This window comes from Podarcis tiliguerta, assembly GCF_965153285.1.
Source record: "Podarcis tiliguerta genome assembly, chromosome: 2".
Taxonomy (NCBI): domain Eukaryota; kingdom Metazoa; phylum Chordata; class Lepidosauria; order Squamata; family Lacertidae; genus Podarcis; species Podarcis tiliguerta.
The window spans coordinates 71,586,379-71,603,398 of record NC_139535.1 but is presented as its reverse complement, the minus strand read 5'-3'; the positions used below and the strand labels follow the sequence as shown (position 1 = coordinate 71,603,398).

Sequence of the window (17,020 nt, the reverse complement as noted above, 5' to 3'; positions counted from 1 at the left end):
TTTCCAGGGCTCTTGATATTGAGGCCCCACTTCTGAGGGATGTCGCACTAAATGTCAGAGGCACATGAACAACTGAAATGTTAAAATGTGATCTGAGGACAAAAACCCCTCAACCTCGGAAAATTCATCTTGGATTCGTATGGTTCTTCGTTGCTCCAAATAGTGAAGTGGCAGGAAGAAGCAATCCATGTTTGGGTAGTTTTATAATCTGCGCAATGTGTATGACATATATAATGAAGGCCAGGTGTAGAGTAATGGAAGAGTCAAGTCAAACATTTGTAAATTAGCAGTCATTCATTTTTGCATTCCTGTTTTAGCTGATTCAGTGGTGTGAAGTCGCACTCTCAACTGTGTTCTAAATGGATCTTTTGATTTCATAGCTGCACTTTATTCTTTTATTGGTGTCATATTTATTCTCACCCTACCTCAGCTGATTTGTCTTGTAATGCACACAATGAACTTGTGTTATCAAGTGCACACACACACACACAATCTGTTGATTCGCCCTTGTTGCAAATATGAACCCCTTTCATGGCCAATGGTCAGAGTTGATGGAAGTTGCAGTCTAGCAACACCTAGAGGGCCACAGGTTCCCCACCCCTGCTGTAAGGTTTCTGAGGCAATGCCCCTATTCTCAAGATGCCACTGAAGGGTGCATACTTGCTACTACACTTGTGCCCCCCCATCTGTGCAGCTGATCTGTGCTGAGGCAAAAGTTCAGTCTTCAAGTTGAGCATGCTCTGCTCAGGCCTCCTACTTGTGAGAGTTGCGAACTGTATGTTTGAGAGCTCCCCTGTTTGATTTTTGCAATTGTATTTCATTTATGTGAGTATGGAGGCACTGGTCTTTGAAAGTTTATGCTATGATTAATGTGTTGGTCTTTAGAAGGTGCCACCAGACACTTTGCTATAGGTCACCCTTGCTGACTGGATTGTGTTGACTGCTGATTATTTCCCCTTCGTTTTATTACTATTATTTTGCAGCAACAAAAGCTTAAAATGGACTCCTTTCAGTAATTAAATCTGAGATTCTGGGAGATTGAGCAGTAATGCACCAGCAGCCAGATGTTGCAACTCATGAGTTTCCCTCGTGGCCACAGAGGATTCTAACTTCCCTAGACGTTTCTTTGCTGAGCTGTAGTCACTGTTGCATCTAAAAAGGCTCCTTGCAGCTCTGAGGCTTCTGTTAATGCAAAATCCCAGATGTAGCCAGGGTGGCAAAGTGCCACATTGCACAAGCTGATGGGAAGTTATGAGATGTCACTAATGAAAGGTCAGCAGCAGGATGATATGCCCCTATGCAGTAATCCCATTAATTGAATCACCTGCTCAAATTAGTGATTTGAAAGGCAAGTCAGCTCCAATTTTTCTCAACACGCTCCCCCCCCTTGCTAATGATCCACTTAAAAAAAAAAAAAAGATAAAGCTTTTCTGCACCTGGGCATTAATTGGGAACATTGGCAGGAAATTCTTAGCAGGAAAAACAACAGATGCTTTTCAGATCCCAAAGACCAGAAACCCTGAATTTAGGGAGCAAACTGCATTGTTCACATATTGAGTTCAAACTACTCATCCACTTGTATTAAATCTAAAGGATATGTAATATTCTTGTCAGCTACATGCATTGTAGACACTTTCCAGAGCCACAATAGCGGTCTTGGAGGAAAGCAGCTGTAATAATGACAACAAAAGACTCTCTGATATTATCTCCTACTAACAGTTATTAATGTTTCTCCTGTTAATAGTTACTAACACTGCCACAGACATGACTGTGAGTAGCAGAAATAACCCTTTGATGCATGACAACAAGTCAGCTTCACAGAGATCCGGCATATTTGCATATTTCACAGCAAAAGTCACATGTCAGGTGGACAGTGTCTGGCTCTGGTATCCGTCACACCAACCGAGTAGATGGGCATGCTGAAACCCTTAAGCCTCCACTCAAAAGACAGGTAATGCAGGGCCGGCTCACCCATGAGGTGGGCTAAGGCAGCTGCATCAAGCACAGAAACACAAGAGGGGGTGCTACCAGCTGAGAAGCAGCACCAGTAGTGGGAGCCATTTCCAGTGAAATCGCACTGAGAGCTCGCAAGAGCTCCACAAGATCTTGTGGGATCTTGCTGGAACCTATTGTTGCTGCTGCTACTTTGTGGGAACCACCACGTGATCTGGGTAAGGGAGGCTTCGGGAGAGCAGGGTCTTCTTTTGTTTGTATGTTCTTATAGCTGCCTTTTTGACTTGGCCAGCAATGGTGCCTCATCCAGCCTGCAAGCCACTCTCTGCTTTTCACTGCCCAGCTGCATTGTGGGAGTAGGAGATGAGACGCTGCAGGAAACAACTATGAGATGCTGCTGCTTTGTAGATATTCTCCTTGCCTCTTCCTAGTCTGTAGTGCTATGATGATAAAAGCATAGCCACTGCACCAGGCCTAATGATGTTGCCTGCTCAGGAGGCATAGGATTGCAGTCTTATTAGAATCATAGAGTTGGAAGGGACCCCAAGGGTTATCCAGTCCAACCCCCTGCAATGCAGGAATCTCAGCTGAAATATCCATAACAGATGGAGTATTATTGGAGTAAATGAGTTCTTAGATTCACCACCACCCAAAATAAATGTTGACTTCTTTCTCTCGACCCTCCATCCACACTATGGATGGAATAGGAATAGCTCAGGAATAGGAAAATCAAATCCATTTCTACACTAAGAAATCAAATTTGCTAAGTAAGTTTAAAATGTGAAACTGTACCTGCACAGAATATTTTTGTGATGTAACCTGGCTGGCTAGATATGTATGATTTATCTCCTATATTTCCCCCCTGTAAAGTATGGACCATGACCATCATCAAAGCATGGAATTGGGGGCAGGGAGAAACCAGTAGCTCGCTTAAGAAAATAATGTGCTCAGCAAAGAATATTTGCAGCCATTCTGACACTGTCAACCTTCTCCTTCAAGCCCACAATACGAGAACAGATTGCAGGAAAGCAAATCCCATTCCATTTTTTAAAATGTGCTAAAACTCAAAATATTTTAGGCTACTTCCCTGCTTGAATGATGGGGAGCAATATTCCAGGCTGTTCAGTGACAAAGTGGGGGGGGGGGAATCAAGCTGTTAACATTAAGGACTTTAAAGCATCTACCTAGAAATCACATTTTAGGACTTCTTTGGTGCTTGCACAGGGAAATTGTAGTTTTTGTTTGTGCCTAGGACTTGGCAGTGCCGTACATCACATGGCTGCAGCTTGGCACTGCAAACATTTTAAGACATCAAATCCATTAGGACTGAAACAGCCTCTAGAAATCATATTATGTGATGGAGATTGGCCAGTCTAATTGAGCCAGCTACTCATTGCCCAGGCAATTTAATGATTTGACAAATTGCTTGGAAACATGGTGTACTTGTTTGTTTTGTGCTTTCACTGTGCCCACGGGACAGCGGGGCAGGGGAATTAGCGGCGGAGATGTCACCTCAGCTGATAAGCTCTTTCTTAATTACAAAATGTGCGGAAGAAGTAGGGCAAGGGTGTTGTGGGATAGCTACGTAGGAGAGAGAAAAGTTTTTTTTGTAAAAGTGGGAGGGAAATGTTTCAGAGAGTAAGAGCTTTATTTTACACATCGAGTGCTTGGCTTGCAACATATTTCAAGTCTGTCCTTAACATTAAGCCTTTGAATTCTATCGATGACCAGTTTAGAAATCATCACAAGATGTAGGCCACCATCTTGGCTGGGATTGGAAAAAACCATGGCTGCTAGTCATAATGGCTATATCTAACCTCCAGTAGCAGAGGTGGTATGCCTTTGAATACCAGGTCCTGGGAAACATGAGCAGGAAGACTGCTATTGTACTCAGGTCCTGCTTCTGGGCTTCCCATAATCCTCTGTGAAAACAGAATGTTGCCCTAGAGAGCCCTTGGTCTGATCCTTCAGAGACCTTCTTATGTTCTTAACTTGCTAGCATAGCGTCAGAATTTCTCAATTTAATTTTTAAAACTATGATACAAACGAAATACCAGAGAAGTTCTAGAGAGTTACCAACTGTCCAATATTAGAGAAATAATGTATCATAATTCTTCCACTCCATCATACATGGATTATGCTTTATAAATTAAATATTTTTCTTTCTTTCTTTTTTTACATTTTCATTTCTGTGAATAATAAATCATCATAAAACTTCTAGCACATTTTTTCATATTTTGATACTTATTTTAAGCTTCCAGTACAGAATGAATTCATCACATTGTTCCAGATAATATTGTTTTGCAACCTACCCTTTCCAGATCAACTTAAAGTATGAAATCTTTTAGTACAGGCTATACATAATTTCCCCACTCTGAATAATTGTATTGTCAGGAGTCAGAAAACAGAAAGGACTGGGACAGATACATGGCTATGTGGAGGGAAATAAGATCATTAGGTATAGAGAGTTAGTTAAAAAAGGTATTTAAGAAGCCATTTTTAATTTTTAAGAATTAAAAACAGCCATTGCAACATAGCTAGAGCTAATTCATGCTCATTGCAAATCAAGCTCAGGTAAGGTTTCCCATCTCTAAGCATTTATTGGGACAAGGGTGGAAGGATCTGCCAGTTTAGTTTCTCGCATTTTTCCATTTTTCCAATCTTAAGTTCAGATTTCTACATTTTGCAGCTGGTTACAATTTTAAAATAAAAATCCTCTTGAAAATTCATCAGCATTTTACTACAAATTTACCCTAATAAACATTTTCTTATATGCTGTTTCAAGACATATGTTTTGCAAACAACTTTGTCCAATAAATTGCATTTCTGTATGTTTTCACTAATATCTTCATTTTTATGCACACTTCCCACTTACACATGCATTTTTGTAAATGTTGTTCGGCCGGAGAACTGCATTACAAAATTCAGATAACTCTGAATTTTGAAGGCTAGCTGTGTGTTGGTTCACATATGGTTTCCGAAAGTGCAAATACAACAGTTTTGACCTTAAATATGTACTGAATAGAATGTCTCCTGGATTCCTAATTGGAACCCCTACCAGTAGCCGTCAACTAAAGTGCCAATCGGATTTTCTGCACCCAGTATGCTGTATTTAGATTGGGCGCCCTGCTGCACTTGCCAAAGGAGACAAATATTAGCATCCATTTTATGTCACTTGCAGAATTGTACCTTCTTTTACAGGTGGGGTGAAACACTCACAAAAATATCAGAGTAATGAGACAGAATATCAAAAGGTGGGAAACTCCCCAACACTACAAAGGATCGTTGTGTTTAGTATCTGCCCTGCTCTCTACCCATGCCAACCCTAAACCAAGTAAAGAACTCAAACTTCCTGAGCTGTAGATGTGTTATGTTACTGTAGGTCTTTCACCTACTGATTTTAGGCTGCAATACTACACTCAGTGCAACATCAGGCGTAGAGGGGCTCAAAAGTGATCTAAGATTTACAGCAGTTCTGTTCAGATGTTCATGCTTGGATAAATTCAAGATTTAATTAGTCAGAAAGCAAGCCGTGTAGTCATTTGTGGTGGCTATTTATTAATACCTCATAATAACAATTTTTTTTCCTTTTTCATTTTTGAGCTAAAACGATTCGAAATCCCCACTCAGCCAAGAAGCTCACTTGGTGCCCCTGAGCCAATCAGTGTCTCTTAGCCTAACCAAAGCCAGGAAAACAGGCATGCCTCCCTCCTTCTTCTCCTTGCTTTGGTTCCTACCATCCAACTCTAATGTTTCTTGCAGCAAAAAACAGTTTGCCAACCCTGATATAAAAAGTACTCTAAATACATACAGTTTTGCAGTATAAATTGATTCCGCTCATCATTGTTTTGCTCACTTGCTGCTCACAACCAGCAGCAAAACCTACCTTACATTACCGTTGTGACTCTATAGAGGGAGGTATAAAATGGCTGTGAAAGGGGACTTAGTGTTTGTATTACAAGCATTAATTTTTGCTTTACTTAACCAGAATGATGCATCTTTGTAAAAGGACATATTTTGTTCTCTCTTTCTCCCTGCCACCTTGCCAAATTAGTACACCTCTGGGGCTTCAACCAATTTGGCCTGATTATTGTGTGTTTAAATGTGTAAGTCCCAATTGTATTCAACTGTGCTGACGCATAAGTCACTTTCTGCCCCTTTCACACAAGAAAGCCTAGGCTGCTGCAATCCTGTACCCACTTACCCTGGAGCAAGCCCTATAAAGCACAAGGAAGCTTCTGAGTGTCCTGTCTAGGAGAATCTGCGGAAAATAATTTATAGGTAACTGCTGATCTCAAATGGGGATTACATACAACGACCAATTTATGCACGGCCAATTGACGTGCAACGCGTACATTGTGGCGACCCAGAAGCGGGTGGAAAAGGGGGAGGAATGGGGGAGGGGCATAATGGGTGGGGCTGGCTTATGTGTGCTCTGCTGTCATGTGCAATGACCTGGAATGCAATCTCCCCGACAAATTGGGGGTTGCCTGTACAAGGAGACAGAAGCCACTAGACAGAAAACAACTGAAGGTGAGAGGGACATTCCTTTTGTTCAAACAGCTCAGCTGTCAGTCACAACCCTGATTTCATTTATTGACTAAAAACGCTGAAAGGTAGGAGCAGCTGGATCATCTCACAGAAATCAGGGGTGTATTCTGGTTAAGACAAGTGCCTGAAAGGAAGCCCATTGGTTTCTGATTGTTTCATATTCAAGTGCTAAAGTCAGGATTTCATGGAATGAGATAAAAGTCATCTTGCAAAGGAACATAGGTTGGATATTGTCAAATAGGAAGATATGGTAATTGGTTGTTTTAAAAGACACCTACTTGTTGTATGAATCAAGAAACGTGTAAAGGAGGTTTCTTTTGAGCTAGAATTCCACAATGCTTTGATCTAATGTAAAACAATAGGAATTAGACAATGGGATGAAGGGGAAGTATCTTGGTTAGCAACATTATCAGGGCTACTTAGTTTAATAAATGTACAGGTCTCATAAATCTACACCATGTATTCATATTTGTTTATTTAGGAGATTCATTTAAACTCCCAGGATGGTTCCCAGGAATGAAATATAGCAAAAAAAAAAAAATCTGGTAAAATACAGCCCATACCCCCAGAGAGCAGCATTATACAATATGCAAGCTAGAACCGTGTGTCACAGCAATCAAGGTTTTATACATAGTTGCAAGCCCATGACAACTGTTTTGGCAAAGAGAGTGATAAAATTAAGGCTGAGTACTTCCCCACCCCAATTGAAGAGACATGGAATGAGGGCATTAGTTTCCATAGCAATCCAGTGCAGCAATTAAGTACCATCTTTGATAAATCTTTGCTGATAGGATAAGTGCAGTGTCTGCCTGCAAAGGATTCCTGTCTATAATGTCTGTGAGTTTTATCTCCCTCCCTAATTTTTTATTTCTCTTTTGTGGGGATTTATACTGCTTTGAGATTTGCCAAGGTTCATACTCTTCTTTAAAAAACACACCCCAACCCTGAGTTTTATTAGGTAATTCAGCTGCCTGATCATGCAGAATCTGAATGCTAATGAAGTCCTGTATTTCCTTGAGTACCCAGAGAGCTGTAACTCACCCTTGTCACCTTCCAGTCCATGTTTCCCCTCCCCAAATTTTTCTTTCTGGTTTTAAATGGCTGCTGACATTTTAATCCAGATCAATTGTGTGCTGTGCATTTTTCAGGTATAATGCAATACCACGGAATATTTCTGTGGGTGTGTAGAAGAGGAAAGAGAGTAACCAAGGATGCGCAGAGGGAGGGGAGGCTAAGAACAGGAGGGAAGAGGGAGGGTTTGAATCTGGGAGATAAAACTGGAGGTTCACAGACAGATGCAACAGTGCTAGAGTCCCTAAAGAGAATGCTTAAAGCCATCGTTATGGCAAGCGTTCTGTGCTGGTAGCCGTGGCACTTTTATCAATAATCAAAAGCTGGTGTGCAGGAAGATGAATGTTGGAGGAAGATGGGGCCTGGTGGGACAGAGAAGCAGGGACTGGAGGTTGGGATGCGCTAGTGAAGGAGGGAAGAATAGCAGACAAGTTGGGAGGGGAGAAAAACGTGGCTCGGTTTTGGAGGGTGTGTTAGGGACTCTTAGGGAGGGAGCAAAGCAATATTGTTGGTGGGGCAGGTTTTGGGGATGGATTGATAGGGGCAGGAGCTGTGGTCCTCAGCTGTTTGAAGCTTTGGCCATGGGATTTGTTGGCTGCCCTCTAGGCAATGCAACCTAATGTTCCCTATGTTTGGATTGTACTGCATCCCATGACACTTCGTCCTTCTGCCACCTTGACTGTCCCACAAGGTCATGCATTCTCCTTGATCAATTCCCAGACCAATTCCTTTTATGCTCTTTCAGGGATCACTTTTCTTGTTTCCAGGTGCTGTAGTGCCCCAGATGCAACCTGGTAATGTTTATCACAACCCAGTAATATTTCAAGTGCTGAATTGCACATTTTCTGCCTACATACTAGATGTCAGCTTGCTCATTTTATATGTGCTAAAGATTCAAGGAGTTCATAACTTCAAAATGTTAATAACTCTGACATTTCTCCTTGAATATTTGCCTGTTATTGTAACCCTTTCCAATTCAGCTTTCTGTCCCAGCAACAACTCTGTATTTCATTGCTAATCTGCATTTTTATGGCAGATTTATACATTCAGAAAAAAGCATGCCGTGCAGTCCTGCTGAGGGTGCACCACTTTGGAATGGAAATGGAGGGATCACATGAGTTAAGAATCTTCCCTAATACAAATAATATCCTCCCTTTCTGTCAAAATGCCAGCCTGCCTCTTCTTCTGAGATGCTATTAGTTAGCATTGTGCAGGGAGGCTTTTACAAATTACTCTCAGACAACAATCGCCAGAAGCATCTTGTAAATATGCTTTTATACATTTGAATATGCTTTTGGTGTATTATTTTCATTGACTGTCTCTCGACTCCCTAAATTTGTCTTGTGTGGGTTAGACTTAGCCAATTCTCTGAGAGTTCCTATTCTTTTTGTGCTCTTGTGAATGCATATTTGAGCAACTGATCCCTTGATTTATGGTGAAGGAGGGTGCAAATGCACAAGCCAACAAGCTCATGACCACATTTCTCTATGTTAGGGTTTGGCTATCCCTGGGTAATGAAAAGTGCTACTGCCTATACATTGTTGGACTACAACTCCCATCATCGCTGACCAGTGGCCATGCTGACTGGGGATGATGAGAGTTGTAGTCCAACAAGATCCGGAGAGTTACTAATTGGCTATTCCTGGATTACATCATCTTTCACAGCTGGCCAGTCCTAGTGTCAGTTACCGCATTGGATTGTGATGGAATCGGGTCACATTGGCCAAATGGGTGCCCCTCAGGAAGCACCACATGGTCCAAATTTGGTCTCAAAGGCATGCAGTGAGTGCAAAGGCCTAAGGCAGGCGTTTTGATATTTATATTTATCAGACTTGTTCAACCTTTCCCGGCATTAGCTCTAGACGGGTGCAGAACGAAAGGTTTCACTATTCTTAGATTGTTGTAGGTGGAAGGAACATACTGACCCTTTACTCATCTCAACTCCCTGTTCTTAGCACAAAAATACATTCAGCCAAAGCAAGGTCTGCATGAGACGCTCCTGCTTATGTGAGAGGGCTCCATAAGAACAAGATATGTTGTGGTTTTTTTAACCTGGTTCTGAAGCTACTAGCAGTGGCCTGGGATTGTGTGCTGAATAAAACAGCACAAAAATGAAGTGTTTAGTTCTGAGTAACTCTTTATTGCCTTTTTGTGTCTGCCAATAGTCAAGCTCACCACAAACCCATCTGCCACCAGCAGTCACTTGCTGCACAATTCAGAGCAGTGTTTATAACATTTAAAGCCCTAATGGTTTAGGACCATAGCTGTCAACGTTTTTCCTTTTTTAAGGGAAATTCCCTTATTCTGAATAGGATTCCTCGCAAGAAAAGGGAAAAGTTGACAGCTATGTTTAGGACCAGGGTATTTAAAGGATGCCGTTTACCTTCCCGCTATAAAGCGGTACCTATTTATCTACTTGCACTTTAAGGGTGCTTTCGAACTGCTAGGTGGGCAGGAGCTGGGACCGAACGACGGGAGCTCACCCCGCTGCGGGGATTCGAACCGCCGACCATACGATCGGCAAGTCCTAGGCACTGTGGTTTTACCCACAGCGCCACCCGCGTCCCTTAAAGTGCAAGTAAATAAATAGGTACCGCTTTATAGCGGGAAGGTAAACGGCGTTCTGTGTGCTGCTCTGGTGCAGGTTTGCCAGAGCAGCGATGTCACACTGGCCACGTGACCCAGAAGTGTCTTCGGACGGCACCGACTCCCGGCCTCTAGAGTGAGATGAGCGCACAACCCTAGAGTCTGTCAAGACTGGCCCATATGGGCAGGGGTACCTTTCCCTTTTTTATTTAAAGGACACACAAATGTGACTACTCATTAAGATTGCCTGGAGAAGTTTCCCCCCACATCCCTTCAGCATCTTTGACATTGGAGATGAACTCTCCACCAAGGGAGGGGCGCCTTGCTCCCACTCCCAATGATCTTCCTCAATCAAAAAGGCTGACCATGTCTTTTTAAAATGCTGCAATGCTTTACTCTTTTAAATGCTGCAAGCCACCACAAAAAACACAAATAAAACGGGAAGGTGGAGGGTCAATATTTTGAGAGGGAGGAAAAGAAACACACCCTCACCGAATTCCAGGGAAAGTCTCCTTTGGCTAAATCTAAAAACACATCATCATTGTGCTTGGTCTGCAACAGAAGACGTAAAAGGAGGTGGTGAAGGCTTACAAGATGCACTTGGCTGCTTTTGAATGAACCGTGCATTGTTTCTCCCTTCCCACAATGCCACTAACAGTTACACGCTTGGTAGCGCACAGGTTCTTACCATCAAGTGCCAAACAAGGCAAAATCTTCAAAATACTCTTCCAGTGTGAAACCAGCAGAAGTCAAAGGAGATGCAGCAGCGATTTTTGTTTTAATAATAAGAAAGCAAGGTGGGAGAGGGACAAACCCAGGTTTTATAGATGATGCATAGAGAAAAATGCACATCATCAGGGCCTCAATTTAGAGGGGAAATCGACATAAAAACCTGGGGATATTGGATGTGGTATTCATTTAATTTCCATGCTTAGTTAAGCACTGCAAAGTGTGATAAAGACTGCAGTCTATTAGGCTGATTGTTAATATAAGTCATTTAACTGTGAGATGCTGCATATGTCAGTAGACTAATATTAGCCCTCTTTTGCAGGTCACTATTCTCATCAGTCTGGCTCTTGCGTTCCTCGCCTGCATAGTATTTCTTGTGGTATACAAAGCTTTTACCTACGACCACAGTTGCCCAGATGGATTTGTTTATAAGGTAAGAAGTCTGAGATGGATGAACTGTCTCTGCTAATGACAGAATCTAATTCACCGCACGGCTACAATTTAGTCCTGCATTTTCGCATCAGGATCAAAGACATCATTTGTCAACAACATGCTGAAAAGCAGTTAGTGATTTAGGAAATAGGGGTTGGTAGCACCCTCTGCCAACCACAATTATTTTGAACTTGACAGGTTTAGATCTGCATGAAGCCAACCCCACATATTTCTAAATGAGCTCACATAAACTGGCCTTTAGAGTTCGCTCACTATGAAGATTAGCCACTGAACATTTTGGGATAGAGACTGTGTGCAGTGCATTTTAGAGGTTTGGTGGCAACTCTCTGTAGATGCTGGATGTGTGCCCTTGGGGAGAAACGTGTGCTTATTCTAGCAGGATATTTGTCTTGAGGGTTGAGGCAACATAGAAAACAAAAGGTGGTGGTTACCATGCCAGTCCTCTAAAATGAGAGGGATTTAGTAGGAAGAGGTGATTTATTTTGCTGGATCAACTTGTGGATGAGGTAAGCTGGAAGAGCAAATTTCAAAGTCTCATCATAAGTGGGAGTGGGGGAGGGATGAGGGAGTGAGGTTGGGGAAGATTAAGTATGGACAGGTGTGAAATGAACACCTGCCACCCAGTGAGTTTTCTGGTTGACTGGAGATCTGAACCTGTTTTCTACATCCTAACAAGACAATCTGGCACACACTATATTTTATTCTAGAATCAATGGAGACTGTGTACACTACTTGCTTTTTCTATGCAGTCCACGCAGAATCAGATCTGTTGCTTTTGGGGGGCGGGGGGGGGCTGATTTCATTGTGAAAATAAAGGCTCAGCTCAGCTGGTTAGAGCATGGTGTTGATAATGCCAAGGTTGCAGGTTCGATCCCCATATAGGACAGCTGCAGGGGGTTGGACTAGATGATCCTCAGAGTCCCGGCCAACTCTATGATCTATTGATTTCAGACTGATTCTGCATTACCCCGCAGAGTGTCCATTTGGCAATGGAGGGTATAGCCACACCTTTCCAATGATGTTGTCAGTGGGCGTTTACCAAGATTTCAACCACCATGTACATGTGAAGGGAGTAAAAGGCATGGATAACCTAACTGAGGGGAGGTTTTCAAACATGTAACAAGTCACCACCCACCCACCCTTGTGGATGGCAGGATCTAGAATCAATCTCAATTGAAAGCATCATGTTGAGGATGAGCATGAACAATTCAGGACATGAAAAACTTCACTTTTTGTGCTACAAACGGGTTAGTGTGTGCAGCCTCTGTCCCTTGCCCTGATACTGAATATATTGGGAGGGAGGGAAATGTCCAGAATTTCCTGGATCAATGCAGGATGAATAATGTTTATTTTTTAAAAAAAGTTTCTGTAAATGAGATTGCTACTTACTGGTCATGTTTCTCTTCCTTCCCTTCAGCATAAGCGGTGCATTCCAGCCTCCCTGGATGCTTACTATTCCGCTCAGGATTCCAACTCCAGGGGCAGATTCTACACCGTCATCAGCCACTACAGCATGGCCAAGCAAACCAGCTCACGGTCCGTCTCTCCCTGGCTTTCCTCCGGATCGGTAAATCACGAAGCCAAGGCCGCCAAGACAGAAGGCCATTAAAGCCAGCTGGTGGCCTAGGGATGGAGGGGAATGGGGAAGAACAACATCATGTCTCTAAAGCATTGCTCTAGTTCAGCGAGGGCACTGGGCAATCAGTGCAGCAAGAATAAAGCAACTCCAAGTGCAGGTGTCATCTTAATGGATATTTCTCTCTCTTTCTTCTCTCTCTCTCTCTCTTGCTCTTTCACTCTTTCTCTCTCCCCCCTCCTTTGTTGCATTGTTCTCGTTGATTTGTAACTAAGTCAAAATCCTGTACAAAGGCATGTTAGGTGTTGACTATATCTTAACAATGTACAAATATTTTTAAAATCATTGCTTAAGATTTGTTAGAAAAATGAAAAAAAATAATGAAAAAACACACAAACAAAAGCAAATCCAGAGAACATTTGCGAGGAAGTAGAAGAAATCACAAGCATAGTTTCTCAGGCCTTCCTTGCCCGCCCCCAAAGGGAAAACAGCAACAACACACAATACTGTGGAATTTGTCTGTCAGATTAAAAGGGAAATTTGTGTTGATGGAGGGACACAATAGAATGTTACACTAGGCTGGGCAAAAGGGCATGAGCCTCTAGCCCAACTTAGTGCTTTACAGATCTGATCCATAAAATGAAAATGGATGTGGAAGCCCTTGATACAAGGTAACTCGTGCGTTCATTGGAGTCCCCTGCATGTGCAATGACCTGGTGGATCATGGCTACCATTTCTTTGGTTTCTCTCTCAGAGGGAAATACTGAGGAAGGGCCATAGCTCAGTGGCAAAGCATTTATTCTGGATGCACAAAATCCCAGGTTCAGCGCCCAGCATCTCCAGATAGGGCTGGAAATGTCCCCTGCCTGAAACCCTGGAAAGCCACTGCCAGTCAGTGTAGACGGTCCAGAACTAGATGGATCAGTTGTCTGACTCAGTAAAAGGAGACTCCTTATGTTTGTGCCAATTCACATGTCTATATTGGCTAACAAACTGAGATTAAAATGTTCACCCCCAACCCCCACCAGGTAAATGCCCCAAAAGAGCAGGCTACAGTTGAGCTGGTCTGATGGCAACCTTCTTGCTTTCTAAAATACCTGTCCTATTAGATGTCGGAAAAGCTGAAACAGGAATATCTGAAATGACCTCTTTCTGCTTCAGATGCCACAGGAGGATTGATTCTCCAGTGCAGTGAGCAGTATTTTGAGGAAGATAAGCCCCTGAAATTAGCTTATTCTGTAGATAATTAGTAGCTTACAAGAAAGATTCTATGAACACAATCCAGAGGTGAGCGCTTCTCAGACTTGCAAACCTAAATGGGTTTTTTTCCTACTCTTTCTGCTTCAGCTGTTCCTCACCTCATTCAACCTCCAATTGTCTTATTTTTCAGACAAAGTGATTATTTTATATGACCCCCCCCCCAATAATCTGCATGTTACTTGGAGCTGTTGTGGAAAGAACAGGTAGACAAACCCCTTGTGTACCAAATGCATGTTTTTCCTTGCTGGATCATAGCTAGATTCCTTAGGATGATACGTTTTAATCCCCCTAGATTCATATTTTCGCCATGAGCTATGCAGCCCAAAGCTAAAATACTCAACTATTACCATGCAGATGGCAAAGAGACATGGGGCCACTTTGCATCTACCATTCCCCACTCACAAAGAAATAGTCTAATTCCTCTAATAGTTGGGGTGGGGGGAAGCTGAGCCTGCATAGCTCAGTTGGTTAGAGCCTGGTGCTGATAATGCCAAGGTTGCAGGTTTGATCCCCACATGGGGCAGCTGTAGATTCCTGCATCGCAGGGGGTTGGAGCAGATGATCTTCAGGGTCCCTTCCAACTCTACAGTTCTATAAGTCTATAGGTGTTTATTTTGCCAAGACTACTTGGCTACTGCATCTAGGCATCTGGTTTATACTGGGTCAGAGCACTGGTCCATCTAGCCCAATGCTCTGACTGGTAGCAGCTTTCTGGGGTTTCAGGCAGAAAGAGAGCGAGCGAGCTCTTTCACATCATCTGCTGCCTGATCCTGTACTTGGAGATGTTAGGGAATGAACCCAGGACCTCTTGCAGGCAGATGATGTGTGCTACCACTGAGCTATGGCCTCACCATTTTCCTGCATAAAAGCCAACCTTTAATTGGTAAGACTTCAGGAAAGGGTGTTCATTTCCCATAAACAAGTCTTGCTAGGCTTGTCATTGGTGGGACGGAGACAAGTATATTTTGACCGCATCAAGAAGAGTGGATTCCATGCCAGTCTCCGTCACCAGCTGACTGCACAAAACCACCTCGTTGTGAAAACAAAGTACTTGTGTGAATTGACCCTTAAGCCCAATATGATTTACATGGTTTGGAGCAGGGGTGCTGCTTCCTTGCAGTGGATAGTGGTCATCAGGGCAGGGTATGGCAGCATTTCTGGCTTCCTAGTGTGGAGGTTGCTGCTGGTAACTGAGAGGGAGAGGGTTGAGGCAGCTGGGAGGTTGGCACGGTGTGGATGCATTGGCAGGAACATCACATCAGCTCTGCTGCTGAACCCACAACCACACTTGACTTCACTGACACCTCCCCTCTCGGTTAGCAGCAGTGATCTCCTCGTTGGGAAGCCTGCTGGGCAAAGCTGCCCCCTGCCACCGGCTGCTCCTGCTTGCATTATCAATTAAACGTCAAGGCTTACTAGCACCACCTTAGGTGCCCAGATCATATGGGCACTTCCATGCAATTTGATGCCGGTGCAGGAAGTCCCAGGGCATAGTTTGAGGGCATGTAATGCAACCTCCTTGTTAAAGCTAAGCAGGTCTGGGTCTGGTCAGTGCCTGAATGGGAAACTGCCTGGGAACTCCATGTACACTGTCTTATGATGGATCACGGAGGGAAAGCAGGTTATAAACATGCTGAAGAAATATTATAACTTCTTTGCGTGAATGATCATTCAATTAGATGTGTTGGAATTTGCTTGGGAGTTGTCAGCGGGAGCAACGTTTCGATGATTATGCCCAAAGTGAACCAAATTAAAACTAAGCAAAGTGGAATTGAATCAAACCCAATCAAAGTGTTATACTGACTGCAAGTGAGAGTCCTAAAAAATGAACTCGGAAGTCAGATATCTTATTTAAGTCAAATATGTATATTTTGTTTGCAAAAAAAAAAAAAAGTCCATTGAGTTGGAGCTGGAGTACAAAAGGAGTTATGATAAATGGTTGTATAATGTAGCCAAAACTGTAGTGCCAAATCTCATTGTCTGACTTTTTATCCTTATCTCTCTACCCCCTTCCTGCTTCATACTTCACCTGTAAATCCATTTCTCACCTGAAATGTACAAATCCATGGGGAGGGGGGGGGGTTAAGCCCCCAGCAACAATGCCCAGAACAACTACTGGACAATTTATAATTTTGTGGTGTATTGTATGTCAGTAGGTAGAAGAGACTGAAGTATTTTTTGGTGTAGTTCTTGACCTTTTCTGACAGGACAAATAAAGCTAGATGTGTCTGAGAGTCTCAGCTACTATGGTATGGTTATTTTTATTTTCTTCACTTAAAAGATAGGTAAAGGTAAAGGTACCCCTGCCCGTACGGGCCAGTCGTGTCCGACTCTAGGGTTGCGTGCTCATCTCACTCTAGAGGCCGTGAGCCAGCGCCATCTGAAAACACTTCTGGGTCACGTGGCCAGCATGACGAAGCTGCAGCTGGCGAGCAGCACCAGCGCAGCACACGGAAACGCCGTTTACCTTCCTGCTATAAAGTGGTCCCTATTTATCTACTTGCACTTAAGAGTGCTTTCAAACTGTTAGGTGGGCAGGAGCTGGGACCGAACGATGGGAGCTCACCCCGCCGCGGGGATTCGAATCGCCAACCATACGATCGGCAAGTCCTAGGCACTGAGGTTTTACCCACAGCACCACCCGCGTCCCAGATGGGGGAGGCAAATAAAATGTGGGTGAATTAGTATGCCTGGAACTGCAAAGCACTGATTGTTCACATTTGTCTTATATCTCTCTCTCTCTTTCTCAAAACATGATGGGCTGGCATAGGGATGTAGGAAGCTGCCTTATATCGAATATTCGGTAGGATTCTTTCCTTGCCCTACCGGGAGATGCCAGAG

At 43.2% G+C, this 17,020-nt stretch overlaps 1 protein-coding gene across 2 annotated transcripts in view; it reads left to right on the top strand.

The window, feature by feature from the left end:
* Positions 1 to 16,419, top strand: part of NSG2 (neuronal vesicle trafficking associated 2) — a 52,152-nt gene extending 35,733 nt beyond the window's left edge. For both annotated transcript variants that reach the window (XM_083431017.1, XM_083431018.1), the window contains exons 4-5: positions 11,213 to 11,323; positions 12,761 to 16,419. In XM_083431017.1, coding sequence (XP_083287143.1) covers positions 11,213 to 11,323; positions 12,761 to 12,952 — 303 coding nt within the window. In that variant the 3' untranslated portion in view covers positions 12,953 to 16,419. The remainder of the gene's footprint in view (positions 1 to 11,212; positions 11,324 to 12,760) is intronic.
* The last annotated feature ends 601 nt before the right edge of the window (positions 16,420 to 17,020 follow it).